Genomic DNA, 19,305 nt, shown 5'->3' with positions numbered 1-19,305 from the left:
CAGATACACATCGTGTGAGTCTGAGAGCCCTTTTCTCCCAGAGATGTGGTCAAAATGATCTCGGGTACTGGACGGTGCAGATAACATGTCAGTGACGGTGGCAGCAACAGGAGCATCTTGCTCCCGTAGTAAACATCCCGCACAGAAAATGACAAACCAAACAGAAAGCAAGAAGACCTAAACAAGTGAAGATCAGAGCCTTACTCTGGAGCACAGCTCAGACAGGGGTGTGAGCCACTGAGGGACATACAAGTGAACAGCAGTGTGGAGCTGAGTGGAGACCTCCACAGCGGGCCGCATGGGTCTAGGATTTGCCGCAAGCGACTGAACAGGGAGCAACAGAGAGGAGTCAGGTCCAGGCAGCCAGCAGACAAGGACAGAGCTGTCTGTCATTCTTCCAGATACCAAATTTAAAACTCTTAAAGGAGAGGGCACTTAGCCTGACGGTTCCTAGTGACAAACCTCATCCCACCTCGGAGGACCTGGGTCTGAGTACCCTGGCAAGGAGCAGGTGATGGCTCAAGTGCTGGGGTCCCTGCCAACAGCGGGACCAAGTCTCAGGTTCCCAGCTTCAGGACCTTCCTGGGCACTCCCCCCCGCCCACACCCGAACTGTGCGCTCTAGCACTGTGCATCAGTAGGCAGCTGTTCCTTCTCTCTCTCTCCAGTGAACTTAAACAGCACTCCCAAAGGCTGGCATCCACAACACACAGGGCCCGAGAGTTGGCCCTGCCTCGTTGCTGGGCCACAAGGAAAGCTGCCATAACTCACCAAGAACTGCTGGCCTAAGTGATCATATGCACCTATGCGTGCATGAGCCAGAGTGAGTGGCGGGCTGGTCAGGCTTCGTTGCAGCATCGGCTGGCAAATGCTGGGATGGGGGCAAGTCCTGTCCTGCTAGACCACAGTCTACCTGGGAAGTGCAAGATCCGGGGCTAGGAGCAGGCCTAGTAGGAAAACCATGGGTAACCCGCTGATGGGCTGCAGCTCCCACCGGTGAGCACAAGAACCAGGGCTGGGGCAGGCCTGGCTGGACAGGTGGTAGCACCCTCCAGCATAAGCGTGTGCTGGATAGTGGGGTCAGCTGGGCGAGCTAGGCTGCAACAACCACTGATGTGTACAAGAACTGAATGGGAAGTGGGACCAAATGGACTAGTTCACTGTACACATTGGCATGTGCCTGAGCCAAGGATGGGGCGAGCCTGATGGGGTTTTTTTTGGAAGTCGTTTCAGCTAGGCTGCAGTTCCCACTGGTGTACGTGAGGGCAGAGTGTATGATGGGCAGGGTTGGGCTGGGTCGCAACATCCACTGGTTTGTGTAAGAGGTGGGGCGAGGGACAGAACAGGCTGGGCTACTGCAACCAGCAGTGTGTGTGTAGGCTGACGTGGTTAACAAAATGAGCCAGACCCCACACTGGCTGGTACACAGGAGTCAGGCTGAGGTTTCCTTGGGGACCCCCCAACTGGACCACTAGTCTCAAAATTCCAACCATGGGGAAAATTCCAGGATCTGTGGTCTGACCGTGGAGTGTATGTGTCAGAACTGGGTGAAGCCTGTGCAGTGGACTGCAAGCCCAGACACTCATGGGGGACATGGCAGCAGTTCACCGAGGCCTGCAGAAGACGTCCAGTACGACAGAGGACAGAACAAATTGGACAACAAGTATCTGGGTGAGTGGAGACTCTAAGGGGAACTGTGTCAGCCAGTGGACCTTGGAAAGATTTCCTCAACCTTGGAGCAACGAAATCCACACCACCTCAGAACTACAGAAAACACTTCAGCAGTGCCTTCGGATCCACACTGGGATCACACTGAGCGGCAGTCCCACATCCCTGGGTACTAATGTGGTTAGGCTGCTGGGAGCAGCTCTCTCTCCTTCTCTCCCTTCCTGCACATACAACAAGAAAAACAAAGTTGGAAACAATTGTGTCACCCACTTTCCCACATTCCTTGACCTTCCCACCCTAATCAGCTGTCCACATGGGCGTCTACCCTTCTCAACCATGTAAACATCATCAAAAGTAAAATTTAAAAGAAGAATTGGGGGCACCTGGGCCTTCTCCCCTGTAAAGCACCATGCCTGTATGAGACAGAAGTGGAACAGCCTGCTTCCCCAGGTTGGGGGTCTAAAAGAACTGAGGGTCCCAGGTGTACCAACAGCTGCAGCCTGTGTCCCACCAAGGAACGCTGGGTGAAGGCAGGTTATCTGATGCTCCTACTTGGGTGGGGATTTCTCCCCATCACACACCCCAGAAAACAAGGTCTGAATCATCACCATGCAGACAGCCAGGGCAGCGTGTCCAGCAGGAGGACCTCAGGTGTCCCTGGTAAGTGATCCCGGTGGAGACCAGCAGAGCGCCCCGTAAATCCTGCAGGGCAGCTTTTGTTGGAAGGAATCCCGGAACAGAACTCGTGACTCAGCCAGACGGCCCCTCTGCCGGGCGACGCCACGTGGCCCTAAGACAAGCCCTCAGGAATGCTTGGGTCCGGCAGCCAGCCAAGCAGCTGGAACGTGCGGGGGGTGGGGGGGTCAAACGGCCCCAGCCTGCGGCCACTGGGTGGAGTATGAGGAGCTGCTGTTACTCCACGTGACCTGGCACTTCCTAGAACACCACTCCCAACCTGAGACCCCTAAAGGGAACACTGTCTCACCACAGATCCCACCTAGAGGTTCCCTGCCACGACCCGCTCTCTCTTCTCCCGATCCCTGCTAAGTGTGGCCTGTGAGAAAGACCACACAGGAACTTCAATGCATGACACAACCACGGGGCAGGGTCTCTCCCTGGCAGCCGTGTGACCCCCATCAGGGAAACATCTGGAAGGGGCCTGCCAGCACAGCACATGCTTCCACAGACCGGCAGGTGAGGCTGGGCAACACCCCTTATTCTTGTTTGAATTTCTCTGTAACAATGAGAATTTTTACAAATGTTGAGAGTTACTTTAAAATTGTATTTGTGTACTACTATATAACCTTGAGAATTATCAAAATAAAAACAAATCTGTATGCATACAAACCCTGGCCCTGTGGAGTGGATCAAGAACCCACACTGTGTGGTCTGCCCCTGGAAGTAACTCCTGGCCAAGTCAGTCCTGCTTGGTCAGCAAAGGGCGACCGAGGTGCTCACTCTGTCCTGGCGTCTATACTTGAAGGACAGCAATGGTGTGTCCCAGCATCCCATTCTGGTATGGCATACCCAGTCTCAGCACACAGACCAACACCTCAAACTGCAGCCCACTCTGGCCCAGGGCCGTCCTGATTACCATGAGACACCAACAATCCACCCAACCATGTCCACACCCCTTTCAGAAGGTGCCTGCCAGACCTAAGGCAGCACCCCTGGTCACCCCCATGGTGCTATGTCTACATCCACAGCCACAGCACCATGGCTGGTTTTCTGGGTGGATCCTACGTTGGCCTAAACCATCAAGTGTCCACAGGTGTCCCCTCCCAACACCCTGCCACCACGTGAAGGACAGTGGTGACACGCAGCCATGTCAGACACCAAAGGCTCTGCCAGCTGCTCCAACCATGCTTGGGGGTACCTGTGTCAGGAGCTGGTCAGGTGTTAGCTGGTTGACCCAACGTGTGTATCGCTCAGTGGAGTTTGGGGGATCTCTCCTCACTTGGCACCCTATGATCTGGGAAGAACAAACAGAAAGGGTTAAGCCTGGTGTGTCACACCTCCACACACACAGACAGGAAACAAACAAAAGAGCTGGAGTGAGGGCTGAGGAGATGGTGACCTTGCCCCTGGCAGGAGCCTGGCCACATGACCTGAGCTGCCCCTGGCAGGAGCCTGGCCACAGACCCTCACGACGTGACCTGAAGCTGCCCGCAGCCAGACTCCAAGTCACAGGAGAAGGCACTGGGTTCCAGGGCCTGCTCTGCCTTCTGACCAGCTTCCCGCTGCTGTGCACCTTGGGAGGCAGTGCTGGGAGACTAGGGGTGTGTCCCCAGCTCCCAGCCTGGGCCTGGCCCAGTCCTGGCCATGTAGCATCAGGGCATAAGCAAACAAGTGGAAGAGTTCTTTCCGTGCCTCTCTGTCTCTCAAATAAAATAAAAACAAATGGATCACGGATACTGTTCCCATTTCTGCACAAAATTAAAATGACCCAAAGACAAGGCCAAACTATGAGTGCCTCCAATATTTTTCTTCCTGCCCCAGCAGTAGGCAGCACAGGCTCTGGGCAGCACACTCCAGGTGCCGGGCAGCACGCCTCTGTCCTGCCCCAGGCGTTCCTCCTGTGTGGCTGCTGGCAGAACCACTGGACGCCAGACTCTTCCCCCAGGCCACCAGACGCACACGATCATCTCAGAAAGTGTCTCCCCCTTCCTATTTCCTGCCCGACACCACCTGGGTAGACCACCAAGGTCCTGGGTTCCTTCCCCCAGCTGTCAACTCAGTTCCCTCTCCCCAGCCCCATTCCAGGCTCTCAGCTGAGCCCCTGGGGCACCTGCATGTTCTTAACATCCCTCAGGGCAGGGACCAGGGAGGGGAGCTCCAAAGGCAGACAGGTGCCCCTGCTGTGCCCGGCAACAATCCGGAGCCCCTGTGAGTGCAGGTTCTCACAGGCCCAGTGCCCAGGCCTCAGGACACCACAAAGACAGGAGAAAACACCAAGGTCAGCTTTCCCTACCCAGTAAGCAAAGAAAAACTCAACAGCAGCCAGTAAGAGCAACGATCAGTGAACCAACTGTACTAGGAAGTGATCAAAAGGTACACATTATTTGAAGGATTTGTTTGTTTGTTTAGTATGTCTATTTGAAATCAGGAGTCCAGAATTCCACTTAGGCCTCCTGGGTGAGTGGCACAGATCTAAACACCTGAGCCGACATTGGTGCCTCCCAGAATCTGCATTAGCAGACAGCCAGAGCCAGGGATCACAGGCCTGGCACCCGGCACAGGCAGCCGGAGCCAGGGATCACAAGCCCGGCTCCCGGCACAGGCAGCCGGATCCAGGGATCACAGGCCCGGCTCCGGGCACAGGCAACCGGAGCCAGGGATCACAGGCCCGGCTCTGGCACAGGCAACCGGAGCCAGGGATCACAGGCCCGGCTCTGGCACAGGCAGCCGGATCCAGGGATCACAGGCCCGGCTCTGGCACAGGCAGCTGGAGGCATTTGAAGCGCTGCCTGCATTTGTCACCCATCCCCGCTCCAAGGACCATCACACCAGGTGAGTGCTTTGTGGTTAATAATGCTAGAGACCCTTTCATCCTGTGCCCCCTGCCAGTTCCCCCTCCAGGTAGCATCCTGTGAGCCTCAGGTCCACCCACAGAGGGCACTGGCAGAGTTCAGGTCAAGATGGCCTGAGGACCCCCACCCCCTCACACCCGCTCCCAGCCTGGGCAGCACAGCCCCCATCGCAGTGCCCTGGCAAGGATGCAGCCCAAACAGAACCAAGACCACCTCCACCGCGGGTTCGCAGGGCTCTGCTGGAGAAAGCACTGTGGTGTGGGTGCCTGGCATCTCACCAGGGCCCTTGGCAGGGAATCCTGGCCACCACTGCTCACCTGCTCTGGACATACACGCAGGTTTGCACTAGCAGTTGCTGGGTTAAAGGGTGGTTACACATTCGTGCTTTAAGGAACTTCCCACCGTTTCCTGAGCGGGCTGCCTGATTCCCTGTTTCTGCCAGCAATGTACAAGCGACCCCGTTTCCCAGCAATGCCACCTGCATCTGCTGCCATCAGCCACTCCACTCGGTGATGTGGGGCTCTCAATCTGCCTTCCTCTAAATGCCCTTTTTCATACCAGAATAAACACACGGCCACAGTGCTGGTTTCCCTCTGTGTGTCCGTGCACATTCTAGATTAGCTGATGGAGTCATGAGTATCAGGCTCTAGACACTCTGCCAGTTCATGGGCAAGTATCTGTGGCAACAGGTGAGGCAGGAAGTACAGGTCCCGGGGCAGCCCCACAACAACCCTGACTTGCCAAGTACAACACATCCATCTAACCCCCAGGAGGGGTCACAAGCTTGAACAGTTAGTCAACATGGGAAGGAGGGGTGTGGTCAGTTTGCCAAGCGGGCCACACACCACACTACACCACAGAATGAGGGCTCTGCTCTCTCTCCTTGAAGCTGGTGCTGTGGCAGAAATCTCTCGGGACACCTGAAGCGAGGCAGCCACCAGCCAGTCAGCATTCCTGCAGCTTTGAGTGTGCGTGAGCCCGCAGAAGAGCTGCTGTCCAGAGTGAGCAGGGACAAGCCTTTCTTGAAGAAGGGAACTCGGTTGTCAGTGTGAGCCCCTAGCCCTGAACCCCCCACATCCTGGCGCAGGCAGCGTGGGCTGAGACCCCAGCAGGGGGACCTCAGAGCTCAATGCAGTCTGCCCTCCATGCTGAGCAAAGCTGGCTTTGGCTTCTGGCATGTGTGAGGACAGACAACGGGTCCCTAACACAGTAAGGAGTCCTGATAGTTCAGGTTCAAACGAGACCTGGAGGTGAGTGCCTGCCGGGCTCACCATCACCGCTTTGCTGGGCACTGCACCTCTGGTAGGCAGGTCTACCCCCCGCACCTGCTCTAAAGGCACGTCTGTCCTACACCAGGTCGCCAGCACGAGGGCTCCAGCTGCTGTTCCCACATACATGGCCTGGTGACACAGCACGAGCTGCAGCGCCACCCCAGTGTTCTCCCACGACAGTCACTCGGAGAACAGCCCACACAGGCTGTGACAAGGTCCCCTCACCACTCAGTCCTTAGAAGGGACAGCTTCCGCCTCTGCAGCAGCTAGCCTGCCACGCTTGGACATGGCCTTGGGAAGCCACAGAGCACCAAGCAGCCTTAGCAGAGAGCAGTCCTGCCTTCAGGCTCCCTCAGGCAGACTCCAGGGTGAAGCTGAGATCACAGACCGGAGCACATGCCATGGGGCCAGGCTGCTCTGACCATGCAGCTCCCCACATGTTCCAGCCCTGCTAGACTTCAGAACACCTTTAAAACCCAGAGTATAGGTGAGGCCATGTCTGCCTGACAGTGGCTTCCATCAGTCCCCAGGCAGGGGCAGGCATTCAGGGACACAGGAAGGGGGCACTGGATTGGAAATGGCCTGCTTCTCCATGCTTGCCTGTCAGAGGCAGTTTAGGGAGGGCCAGGCCAGAGGACAAGGAATGATGCCAGAGACCAGCCAAGTCCTCCCTTTCCACCTCCTGGACACTCCTACCTCGCTTGCAATAAAAGCCCAGGCAACCTGCTTCTCAGGCAGCAGCTTATGTAGAGAACAAACTTCCCACTGTCTCCTTCAGCTGTCCACCAGCAAAGGAGGCACTTCATGACGGACACATGACACAGGCATGGTGCATACATGTTACAAACACGCATACGTATTAGTCACAGGGGTGCTGTGGCATGGCAGCCAAGACACTGCTTCCACTCAATAGGACTCTGTCCACACCCCGGGGATCAAACCACACTCAGCAGGACTGTCCACACCCGGGGACTCAGCACCCATGTACAGGACTCTGTCCACACCCGGGGACTCAGCACACTCAACAGGACTCTGTCCACACCCGGGGACTCAGCACCCATGTACAGGACTCTGTCCACACCCGGGGACTCAGCACACTCAATAGGACTCTGTCCACACCCAGGGACTCAGCACACTCAACAGGACTCTGTCCACACCCAGGGACTAAACAGGACTCTGTCCACACCTGCTGATTGCCCTTGTGTATATGGAGCGTCTTGTAGCTCCTTCACACAATCGTAACATACTTGTGATCCGTGCACACACAAGGGCACCTCTAAGTCTACAGGAGAAAGGAATGAAAAATAAGCTTTGTTTACAAGCTTTTGGTGTGCAAATCTTTTAAATCTATGGCGCTTTTTTCTCCAAAATACACATTTTACAGTTTCTGACGATACCATGCATGTAACACAGATGTGTAACACAATTCAAGTACAGGCTGTGTGCTGAGTGTGTGTGTGTACAAACATGACGCCACGCCAGTCACGACCCGGCCATAAGTGCCCAGCAACAACTGGTCACGCTGCTCCCACGTCACGGTAAGCCAAGACAAGCAGAAGCAGCAGCCACACCTGGACTGGACCACACCGACTGCCTGGGGCTGTGAGGAAGTGCCCCTCCACACCACACCACCAGCTCTGGAAACACAGGACCTCGGGCTGCAGGAGTCCTGGCCATGGCAGCTCCCACCTACTGACCTGCAGTCAGGCCCCTGGTGGATGAGTGTGAGCCCGCCCTTTTGGTGACATTTCACAGAGGGCATGGGATGTGACAGCCCTCACGCTATTCAACCCTGAGATGCAGACAAAGAGCTCACCCACACAGCGGTCCCGTCACCCTTTCCCCCTCGGCACCCCATTGGTGTCCATGGACCCCAGACAGCAAGCCACTGGCCACTCCTCTGGAGTGGGGGCCAGATGCTGGGACCCCGAGGAGGCCAGCTATCAGCCCTTGGCCCCAGGACGCAGGGAAGGGACTCTATGTACCACAGCACTGCTCTGTGAGGTATGCAGCCCTGGCCCAGGTCATCCCCAGGCAGCTCCCTCCCTGCTCACCCACCTACCCACCCCTGGGGCCCTGGCCCCTTCCCACCTTGTTCCAGATCCGACAGTTGAGGGAAGAGAGGCCAGCTACACTGCTGCCTGTGTCACCAGCATCCCATAATGGCACTGGTTCAAATCCTAGCTGGGGTTTTTCCAATCCAGGACATGCTAGAGTGAAAGGGACCCAGCGCCTGGACCCCTGCCATCAGAGCCCTGGGTGGAACACCTGGCTCCTGCCCTGGCCCAGCCCGGCCCCAGCTGCCACAGACACTTGGGGAATGTGCCCGACGGGTGACAGAGCTCTGTCTATGTGTCTCCCTCTCTTTGTGAAACTCTGCCTTTCAATTAAAAATGATGAATAAACAGGAATAAACATTGTACTTAGAGCTATCAAATGATACCCAGAATGTAAAATTTAAAAAGTTTGGCAGTGATTTACATCCAACTGCACACGTTATAAAGGCTGTCATCAAGGATGTTTCATTCCTAATTAAGTGGTTTTCTCATAAGTGGTATTTTTAAAGAAAATGACCAAATAAAAGCATACAGCCAGCATTCACTGCATTCTTTCAGAACAAAGTCTACAGTATAATTGACATAATCACCAACTGGCAACTACAAATTAAGAGTTTGTAGGTCATGCTTAAAAAGAAACCAGCCTCACAGCAACCACCTTTCTCAGCGGTCGACAGGGCTGCCATGGTCCCCACCCTTCATGTGGCACAGGCTCCCGGCAGGACCCAGGGCACCAGGGCTCTTGTACTGCTAGAGGGGCTACCAGCTTCCCCTATGGGTGCAGAGACACCAGTGGGAGGCCAGGAAGAAGTTAAGACAATGTGTAAAAATATAAACCAAGGCTGCATCCATTAACACAAACCAACAGTCCGCATTTTTCCAAATTCTTGGGCATCCCCAAATACCACAGAACTCATGCCATCAAGAAGGGCCAAAAACAACCTCATGAATGCAACATTTTCAGTATGAAAATCAAGACTTACCTGAAAGTATTTCAGTCTCTAGAATATCAACACTCCTCAGAAAATTCTTACAAGTACCCCAGGTGTAATGCACGTTAAATACTCTGAAACCTCCTGGCTTGTGCAAATACCCCTCTGATGGGAGGCAGAGTCACTGACACAGAGGCACAGAGCCTGGGTGCGGGGTCTGCTGGACTCCGTCTGATGCGATAACTGGGTTGTAGGAAAAGGCAAAGACAACTACTTCAACTAACTTGGCCGTTGAGGGTAACCTCTGCTGGGGAGAACTGGTTTCATTCCCCCCCTGTGGGTCGTTCTCTCCTGTACGCGAGGTGTATCATCACACCCACCAGGCCCACAGAAAGAAACCATGCGCAAAAGCCCTACCTGAGCTACACAGAAATTGGCCCAGATGATTTTTTCTTTTTCTTTCTTTACTTTTCCCAACTGAGGAAGTAGATCAGCAAGCAGCTTGTGCATCTACTCCCTGAGAAACTGGCTAGCATCTCTGGGGATGGAGAGAGAACTCCCAAGTCACGGCAATGCACGAGGCCTCCTGTCCTAGCGACCTGTGGGCACCCAACACCATCAGACCCTTCCTAGCGTCTTTGCCAACCAGAGTTAAGACATGGAATACTCTCAATGCCTTGATTAGCACGCATAATGATCCATTCTGCTGGCTCCTGACCCTTCAAGAACCCTGTGGACTCCCAGAGCTCCCTCCTGCCCTCACCAGAAAGGTGGCACACACAGAAGTGCCTGCAGCTCCTGGACCTCGTCCGAGGACCCTGCACATCCACAGAGCAGGCAGCCTTTTCTCTTAAAAACAACAACTACCACCACCACCACCAACAACAACAAACTTTACTTGGAGGCAGAGTTAGAGACACAGACCAAAAGGCCTACCACCCTCACGTGGCTGCAGCAGCTACAGTGACCAGGTCTCCCACACGGGCAGCCCTTAGGCCATCTTCTGCGTTCCTAGGTGTAGCAGCAGAAACCCGACTGGACGCGAAGCAGCTGGGAGACAAACCGAGCCCATGTAGGATGCTGGCCACTACGCCACCACATCAGCCCAGGACGGCCACTGTGAACATCTGCATTTATGGCCTGGCACAACGGCTCAACTGGCTAATCCTCCACCTTGCAAGCGCCATGATCCCAAACGGCCTCCAGCTCTCTGCCTGTGGGCTAGGAAAGCAGTGGAGGATGGTCCAAAACTTTGGGACCCTGTACCCGTGTGGGAGACCTGGAGGAAGCTCTTGGGTCCCAATTTTAGATCAGCTCAGCTCTGGTCATTGGGGCCACTTTGGGAGTGAACCAGCAGACGGAAGACCTTTGTCTCTCCTTCTCTATGTAAGTCTGCCTTTCCAATAAAAATAAATCTTGAAAAAATAAAGTCTGCATTTAGGAAGGACCATGTGACTGCAGGCAGGAGAGAGGCATACTCACACTGGTAGGGTGCTGGGTGGCGGCCTCATGCTGCAGCCTCACCCTCTGTGGCCTCATCATGTCATCCTGTAACAGAAAACACCTTGGTTTCTCAAAGTCACTCAAACAGCAGCAAAATGAGCAAGACTTGCTCCAACAGCAACTTCATCAAGGAAATGCGACTGCTCGGAGGGAGGATGAAAAAACCTGGCCACTCCAGCAAGGCCAAACTCTCCCTCACAGCACAGGTGTGTGGACGACATTTGGCAGTGTCTGGCCTGAGCTCCTTAAGACCCAGGCATGCAACACCTGTGGTCCAACGTGCCACACTTGCAAGAGAAGGTGCACACAGGATGGGCACGGCAGCCTTGCTCAAGCGTGGAAACGAGCGGCGTTGGTGGGCATTAGCTGGAGGTATGGCTGAAGATCACTAGCCTCAGAAACACACCCTCTCCCACCTTGACCGCATGTACTGCCAGGCCTGGGAACCCAACGTACGTGTGAGTTCCACTGCTGGACGGTGTTGGTAAGCAGAAGCAGGCTCCTTCTCCAGCTGATACGAACACTGGGTCCTTTCTACAGCCCCACCCTCCTCTCACAGCACATGGGTGAGACCCTGCTGCCCCAGGTGGCTGTTCCACACACACTGAAGGTACAACCACAGGACCACAATTACACACATGCAGTGAAGTGACACACTCACAGTGAAGCTTACACACCTGCCCTGACTTGGTGAAACGCTCCAGCAGCCAGCCAACTCTGGAGAGAGAGGCCATGTCTACAGCTGTAGAATGGCCACCTTAAGAACCACCGTTCTGCACCTCCAAATGCAAGGCACACTCAGAAAACCGAGCCCACAGTTTGATTTCCAGTATAAACTGGACCCAGGCCCAGGCTAGGTGCCCTCCTGGAACAGGTATCCCCCACCCCTTTCTGGAACTAAGTCCAGTCCAGGACTTGTATTCAGCTAGTCCATAAAATCTTTACCAAGCAAGGTGATGGATTTCAGCTCCCTGCATTCATTTACACAAGCCCACACAGCCTTAGCCACACTTCCCTGAGGCTGGAGACAGAGCAGCCGTGTTGCCCTCACTGTGCTGCCAGACAGTGAGACCTGGAAAGCCTACCTAATGCACTCCAAAGTCACACGTAGCAAGCATCCTTCAGAAGGCCGCATCCCCTGATCCTACAAAAGTGCTCCATCCTGAAGCTGCTGGCTCCACAGAGTGGGGGACGCCCAATGACAGGACCAGCTGGGCAGTCACCTGCAGGGCCGGGGCAAGGTCCTCCAGCAGGCTGGACATGCTCCCATAACCCAGGAGTTAGGGTGTAAACACAAGTGGCTCCATCTACCCTGACCCTGTTGACCCGCCAGCAAAACTCTGATCCCTGCAACTTCCTCCTGTGCCAGTAGAGAGGTCCTGGTTCCCTCACGACCACTCCACTGAGCTGTGAGTGAAAACACGACATTGCAATTCCCGTGTCCCTGAGTCAGCAGGCTCATAGGGACCCCAACCACTGAGGGGAACTTGTCTACTGTCAACATGGATATGAAAAAGCAGGGTCTGGGGTACAGGGATCCCTTGAGGTATCTTTTAGGGTCACTGTGCCCTGAGATTAGGTCTCTGCAGAATTACAACCTACTGCAGGAAGGAACGTAAGTGGCCCAGATCTGTCAGGATAGAAGTGAGGTCACCCCATCAGGGACAGAATGTGACCCGCTGAGGCGCATGTTGAACACAAAGGGAAAACAGAATGGGCAGAAGAGAGCGAAACAGGACTGCAATTGTCACGAATGTGTGTGTATATCCAAAGACATTTCAAACAGGATGTGGGAAACGCAATTAAAAAGTGAGTTTGGGAGCAGGTGTTGTGACAGAGTGGATAGAACCACTGCCTGCAGTGCCAGCATTCCACACGGGCACCAGTTGGAGTCTCAGCTCTTCCACTTCCAACCCAGCTTTCTGCTAATGGCCTGGGAAAGCAGTGGAGGATGGCCCAGGTGCCTGAGCCCTGCCACCCACGGGGAGGCCTGGAGGATGGCCCGGGTGAGGACAGCCCAGGTGCGGGAGCCCTGCCACCCACGCGGAGGCCTGGAGGATGGCCCGGGTGAGGACGCCCCAGGTGACAGCCCTGCCACCCACACGGAGGCCTGGAGGAAGTTCCTGGCTCCTGGCTTCAGCCTCACACAGTCTTAGACACTGTGGTCACCTGGGGAGTAAATCAGTAAAAAAAAAAAAGCACTCTTTCTCTCCCTCTCTCTTCCAAATAAGTAAGTCTTGAAAAGATTGAGTAAATGAGTTTGGGGCAGGTGTTGTGCTGAAGCCCTAACTTCAGGGCCTTATGTTAGTCCTGCCTAACCCACTTCTAACCCAGTTTCCTGCTAATGCCCCTCAAGTTTGGGCCTGTGCCCCTCCCCCCAAAAGACCCAGACAGAGTTCCAGGCTCCTGGCCTCAGCCTGATGTAGCTCTGGCTATTCTGGGCATTTCAGAGACGACCCAGAGCTCCTCCTTACCCTTCATTGCTAGTTCTACGTTATTTTGTCTTTCAAACAGATAAAAATAAATTCTGGCTTAAAATTTTTATTTTGGGGAGAATCAAGATGGTGGAATGGGGCACTGTGATCTGACTGAGTTCTTCGGTGACTCTCAGATCATACAGTAGCATCATTTTCTTCAGGAAGGTTTTTGATTTTCTTTTTCATTTCTTCAGCAGCACATCGGTCATTCAGTAGCATGTTATTTAACTTCATGGTGTTGTTAATTTCTTTTTTGTTTCTTCTGTTGATTTTGTTGTGTGGCTTTTCATTTAAGGGGATGTACAGTAGCTGTGTAATGAGACTACCATATCCAGATGTGAGGATACAATGCAGTATGCATCTCTACTTCCAGACAAAGATGGACTCCCAATGAAACTGTTAACTACATCTTAACAATAGGATGCTGGACTCTCTGCCATTGTCCATGCCTGCGATGCTGGACATATGACTGTGTATGAAGAACTATACTGTGTTAATAATATAGGGGAACTCAGTGAAGAGGGAGGGAATTGGAGAGGGGATGGAGGAAATTCCAGAGCCTATGGAACTGTATCATAAAATGATAATAATAAAAAGAAGCAAAATTTTTTTAAAGATTTATTTATTTTTATTGGAAAGGCGGATATACAGAGAGGAGGAGAGACAGAGAGGAAGATCTTCCATCCGATGGATCCAATGGTTCACTCCCCAAGCGGCTGCATCGGCTGGAGCTGAGACAATCTGAAGCCAGGAACCTCTTCCAGGTCTCCCATGTGGGTACAGGGTCCAAAGGCCAGGCCACAAGCAGGGAGCTGGATGGGAAATAGAGCTGGTGGGATTAGAACCAGCGCCCATATGGGATCCCGGGGCGTTCAAGGCGAGGACTTTAGCCACTAGGCCACGCCACTGGGCCCCAATTTTTTTTTAACTTATTTTGGGCCACGCGTGATGCCCTATTGGCACGTTTGGGATCCCATATGGGTGGCGATTCATCTCCCAGCTACTCTGCTTCCCATCCAGCTCCCTGCCTGAGGCCTAGAGGAGTTCTGTACCTACGTAGCAGACCTGGAAGAAGTTCTTGGCTCCTGGCTTTGGACTGGATCAGCTCAGCTCTAGCCTTTGTGACTGCTCTGGGAGTGAACCAGTGGATAGAATATCCTTCTGTCTTTCCTTCCCTCTGCAATTCTGACTTTCCAATTAAAAATAATAATAAAATCTTAAACAAACAAACAAACAGGTTTATTCTGCAGCGAGGGCAGGTACAGGCTGATCTTCGGTCTCTAGCACTGGCGCCTACCCACGTGTCCCTGGTGCTACTCCTCTGGCCCATCCATGCCTGTGCCCTGGGAATCAGCGGAGGATGGCTCTAGGCCTTGGACTCTACAATGTGGGAGACCCAGAGGACTCCTGGCTCAGCTCCAACCACATGGACACTGGGGAGTGACAGAAGGAAACAAGTAGATGAATCTGTGTTTCAAGCAAAAACAAATAAATATTTTTTAAAGTTTATTTTGGTTCAAAAATGCTTAAATCCATGCACCTTCAAAAATCTCATGGACGATTTGTATATTATGAAGAAGACTATGGATTTCAACATTTTTTATTATTATTAATTACATTGTATTATGTGACAGTTTCATAGGCTCTGGGATTCCCCCAACCCCTCCCCCCATGGTGGATTAGTCCACCTTGTTGCAGTATTACAGATCAAATTCAGCTGAGATTCTTTCATTGCAAGCATATACCGAGCAAAGAGTCCAGCATATAATTGTCCAGATACTTTCAACGGTTTCTTGGGGATTTCAACATTTTTTGCATCAAAACTGACTTTTTGTTTTCAAATCCATTTTATTTTTCTTCAAGATTTATTTGTTTTTATTTGAAAGGAGGATTATAGACAAGGAGAGACAGAGAGCGCTCTTTCATCTGCTGGTTCACTCCCCATGTAGCCACAATGGCCAGAGCTGAGCCAGGAGCTGCCTCCAGGTCTCCCACGTGGTGCAGGGACCCAAGCACTCGGGCCGTCCTCCTCTGCTTTCCCAGGAGCATCAGCAGGGAGCTGCGTCAGAAGCGGAGCAGTCAGGACCCACGCGAAAGGCTGGCATTGCAAGGAGCAGCTTTACTGCTATACCACAATGTTTAGCCCCTAAACACTTCTCTTAATTCCATGTTCCAGAAACTTTCCAAAGTCTTCTTGCAATTGTCTAGAATTTCCTCACTCTAGGAAGCCAAAGAACATTCAAACGCAACTTCTAAAGAGTCACTTGCCCTGCTGGGTAGCTGAGAAAAGTCAACATAGGCAAGATAAAGAGAAAACTGAAAACATCCCACACTCGCTGGCCACAAGCTGGAGACCAAAGATGGAAGCAGTGAACACATTGAACCAGGCCCTTCCAGAGCCACCGTGACCGCAGGTTATAAATGAGCTCCTTCATCGCTAAGGGTCCTTCTGCTGGGAGAGGGGGGAGGCCAAAGTCCCCACTGCACATGAAAGCGAGGGGATGTTTTTAATAGCAAGCCGGTGCCCAGCAGGCCCCTCCTCCCGCTCAGGGCCAGGTCTATGGTGCGCACAGCTGGTGCCAAACACCAGGAGCTGGTTTTAACCAAAGTCAGCTGGAATTTGAATGCAGAGGAGGGGAGTTAAAAGGAAAGAACTTCAAAAGCGCAGTATGCATCTCAGATAGGCGTCCCAACCTGAGGATGGGTTCAGAAATGCCATTATTTGTGAGCCCCGAAGGGTCCAAATTCCCAGACTGGCTAAAGTTCCACAAGGATAACCAGTTAAGAAACATTCTTGGCAGCCTGGGGAAAGAATTCTGATGTCTTATAAAAATAACATGAATTCAGAATGAAACACCATGTCCTTTCTGACCATAAAAATGTGGGTGGAAAACGCTGCACTAGCCAAAGAACATGGGTTAGAAGCAGCAGCGCCTGCAGAAGGTGCCCCTGCACTCCTTAGCACTGTGGGCTTCAGGTCTGCGGAAGGGGCTCCTGCCAGGGCCGGGGGGAGGGCAGCGGTGGAGGCTACCAGCAAATGCAGGAAAGAACGGGCAGTGGCCATGGTTTTCTACCGGAGAACAGAAAGACCTTTGTGTATTTTTCTGTTAAGTCTCGTCTGTGGTTTTTAGATAAATTAAGATCTGAAGACGCTGCTAGAAATTCCCTGATCACACCTAACTGCTTGAGAACAGGGTAGTTCCAGCTGGCCCTGGGAGCCCGTGCCCGACACAGTGAGGAGTCCCCCCGATCTCCATAGGCCAACTAGGGGCTCTTTTGCAGACCACCTCAAGTCAGTACAGATCACAGCTCAGTCCTAACTAACCCTAACTCTAACCCTGCAGAAGCCAATGCAAGGACTGGGCCCAGGGCACACACCCTCGTGGGTGACCTGGCTACAAGGCCGGGGTTCCCACGACCTCAGCTCAGTGTGGCACTTCTGCTGTCAGGCCCCAGGACTCCAGGAAACACCATCTCCTGAAAGACATAGTGGGGAGGAAGGACAGCAGCCGTGTGAGGCCCAGGGCCCATGAGCAGGCGCTGCTGTCCCCCTGGGATGGTGGGTGCCACCCCCAGGGGCTCACTGCCCCGGAGGCCCAGGGCCCATGAGCAGGCGCTGCTGTAGCCCTGGGATGGTGGGTGCCACCCCCAGGGGCTCACTGCCCCGGAGGCCCAGGGCCCATGAGCAGGCGCTGCTGTCGCCCTGGGATGGTGGGTGCCACCCCCAGGGGCTCACTGCCCCGGAGGCCCAGGGCCCATGAGCAGGCGCTGCTGTCCCCCTGGGATGGTGGGTGCCACCCCCAGGGGCTCACTGCCCCGGAGGCCCAGGGCCCATGAGCAGGCGCTGCTGTCGCCCTGGGATGGTGGGTGCCACCCCCAGGGGCTCACTGCCCCGGAGGCCCAGGGCCCATGAGCAGGCGCTGCTGTCGCCCTGGGATGGTGGGTGCCACCCCCAGGGGCTCACTGCCCCGGAGGCCCAGGGCCCATGAGCAGGCGCTGCTGTCCCCCTGGGATGGTGGGTGCCACCCCCAGGGGCTCACTGCCCCGGAGGCCCAGGGCCCATGAGCAGGCGCTGTTGTCCCCCTGGGATGGTGGGTGCCACCCCCAGGGGCTCACTGCCCCGGAAGCTCTTGGAGCCATTCCAGGCTTTTACACAGATATCCTCAGTTGGGTATAATCAGTTTACTCCTTCAGTCTCCAGCCCCTCTCCTCGTGGCATCAAGACTTGGTTTTCCTTATTTCCCCTCAATTCCTAATTGCAGAGGAGTTGTACATTCACAATTTCCTCCTGGCTCCTGCAACCCAGGAGAGGCCACTCACAGGAGCGACAAGTGGCTCTCAGCAAACAGCTGTTCTGCTTAAATCCCAAATCTGCATAAACTAGCTTAAAAGTCTTACAAGCAGGGCCTGGCACAGTGGCCTAGTGGCTGAAACCCTCGCCTTGAAAGCACTGGGATCCCATACGGACGCCAGTTCACGTCCCAGCAGCTCCACTTCCCATCCAGCTCCCTGCTTGTGGCCTGGGAATACAGTCAAGGACAACCCAAAGCCTTGGGACCCTGCACCTGCGTGGGAGACTAGGAAGAGAATCCAGGCTCCTGGCTTTGGATCAGCGCAACACCGGCCGTCGCAGCCATCCGGGAAGTGAATCATTGGACGGAAGATCTTCCTCTCTGTCTCTCCTCCTATCTGTATATCTGTATTTCCAATAAAAATAAATAAATCTTTAAAAAAAGTTTTATAAGCAGCAATGAGCTAACAAGGTAGTAGAGGACGACTGGGGGAAACCCAAGAGAAGGCATGGAATCAGAGAGGGAAAACAGCCCCTCTGCCCCCAAGGCCTCTCCCACCCAGAAAATGTGGATCCCCTCAAGCCTGCAGGGAACAGAAATGGAAGCCCAGTGTCTGCTCAAGGCTGGTAGTTGGAGGCTGTAAAACACAATTCGCTAGGCCACCAAGGGCTCGCTCCCCAGGGAGGGAGGAGGGCAGGACCGAACGCTCAGCTGCAGTGGACTTTCCACCCACACAACCACATGCAGAACAGCTCCAACACAAAGATCAGCATTCAGATTATCAACCCAAAACCTCTGGCGTTCAGATTATCAACTGAAAACGTTTTTGAAGACTTACAAGGGCCAGCACTGCGGCATAAAATGTAAAGCCATGGTTTGCAACACAGGTATTCCATATGTGTGCTGGTTCATGTCCCGGCTGCTCCACTTCCCAGCCAGTTCCTTGCTAATAGCAAGGGAAAGGCAGTGGAAGGTGGCCCAAGTGTTTGGGTCTGCTACCCACTGGGGAGCGTGGAAAAAGCTCCTGGCTCCTGGTCTGGCCTAGCCCAGCACTGACCTCTGTGGTTATCTGTGGGGTGTCCCAGCAGATGGAAGCCCTCTCAGTCTCTTTCCTAGACCCTGTCATATAGCTCTTTCAAAATAAATAGATAAATCTTTGCTTTAAAAAGAAAAAAAACTGGGCCCGGCGGCATGGCCTAGTGGCTGGAGTCCTCGCCTTGAATGCGCCGGGATCCCATATGGGCGCCTGTTCTGGTCCCGGCAGCTCCACTTCCCATCCAGCTCCCTGCTTGTGGCCTGGGAAGGTAGTCGAGGACGGCCCAATGCTTTGGGACCCTGCACCCGCGTGGGAGACCCGGAAGAGGTTCCAGGTTCCCGGCTTTGGATCGGTGCGCACTGGTCCGTTGCGGCTCAGTTGGGGAGTGAATCATCGGACGGAGGATCTTCCTCTCTGTCTCTCCTCCTCTCTGTATATCTGATTTTGTAATAAAATAAATAAATCTTCCAAAAAAAAAAAAAAAGAAAAAAACTGTGTAAGACACAAGCCCGATGTAATGGTGTAAATGTTGTTCTATGA

General features: G+C 53.7%; 1 protein-coding gene across 5 annotated transcripts in view; it reads right to left on the bottom strand.

Moving 5' to 3' along the window:
- Positions 1-19,305, bottom strand: part of B3GNTL1 (UDP-GlcNAc:betaGal beta-1,3-N-acetylglucosaminyltransferase like 1) — a 71,429-nt gene that overhangs the window by 33,840 nt on the left and 18,284 nt on the right. For 3 of the 5 annotated variants that reach the window (XM_012929136.2, XM_058676552.1, XM_058676549.1), the window contains exons 5-6: positions 10,940-11,005; positions 3,544-3,639 (exon numbers count right to left, since the gene is read on the bottom strand). In XM_012929136.2, coding sequence (XP_012784590.2) covers positions 3,544-3,639; positions 10,940-11,005 — 162 coding nt within the window. The remainder of the gene's footprint in view (positions 1-3,543; positions 3,640-10,939; positions 11,006-19,305) is intronic. The other 2 variants (XM_058676551.1, XM_058676550.1) reach the window with 2 other exon arrangements.

Source organism: Ochotona princeps, chromosome 17 (genome assembly GCF_030435755.1).
Source record: "Ochotona princeps isolate mOchPri1 chromosome 17, mOchPri1.hap1, whole genome shotgun sequence".
Lineage (NCBI taxonomy): Eukaryota > Metazoa > Chordata > Mammalia > Lagomorpha > Ochotonidae > Ochotona > Ochotona princeps.
The sequence above is the reverse complement of the archived record's forward strand: the minus strand, read 5'-3'. Positions and strand labels throughout refer to the sequence as shown.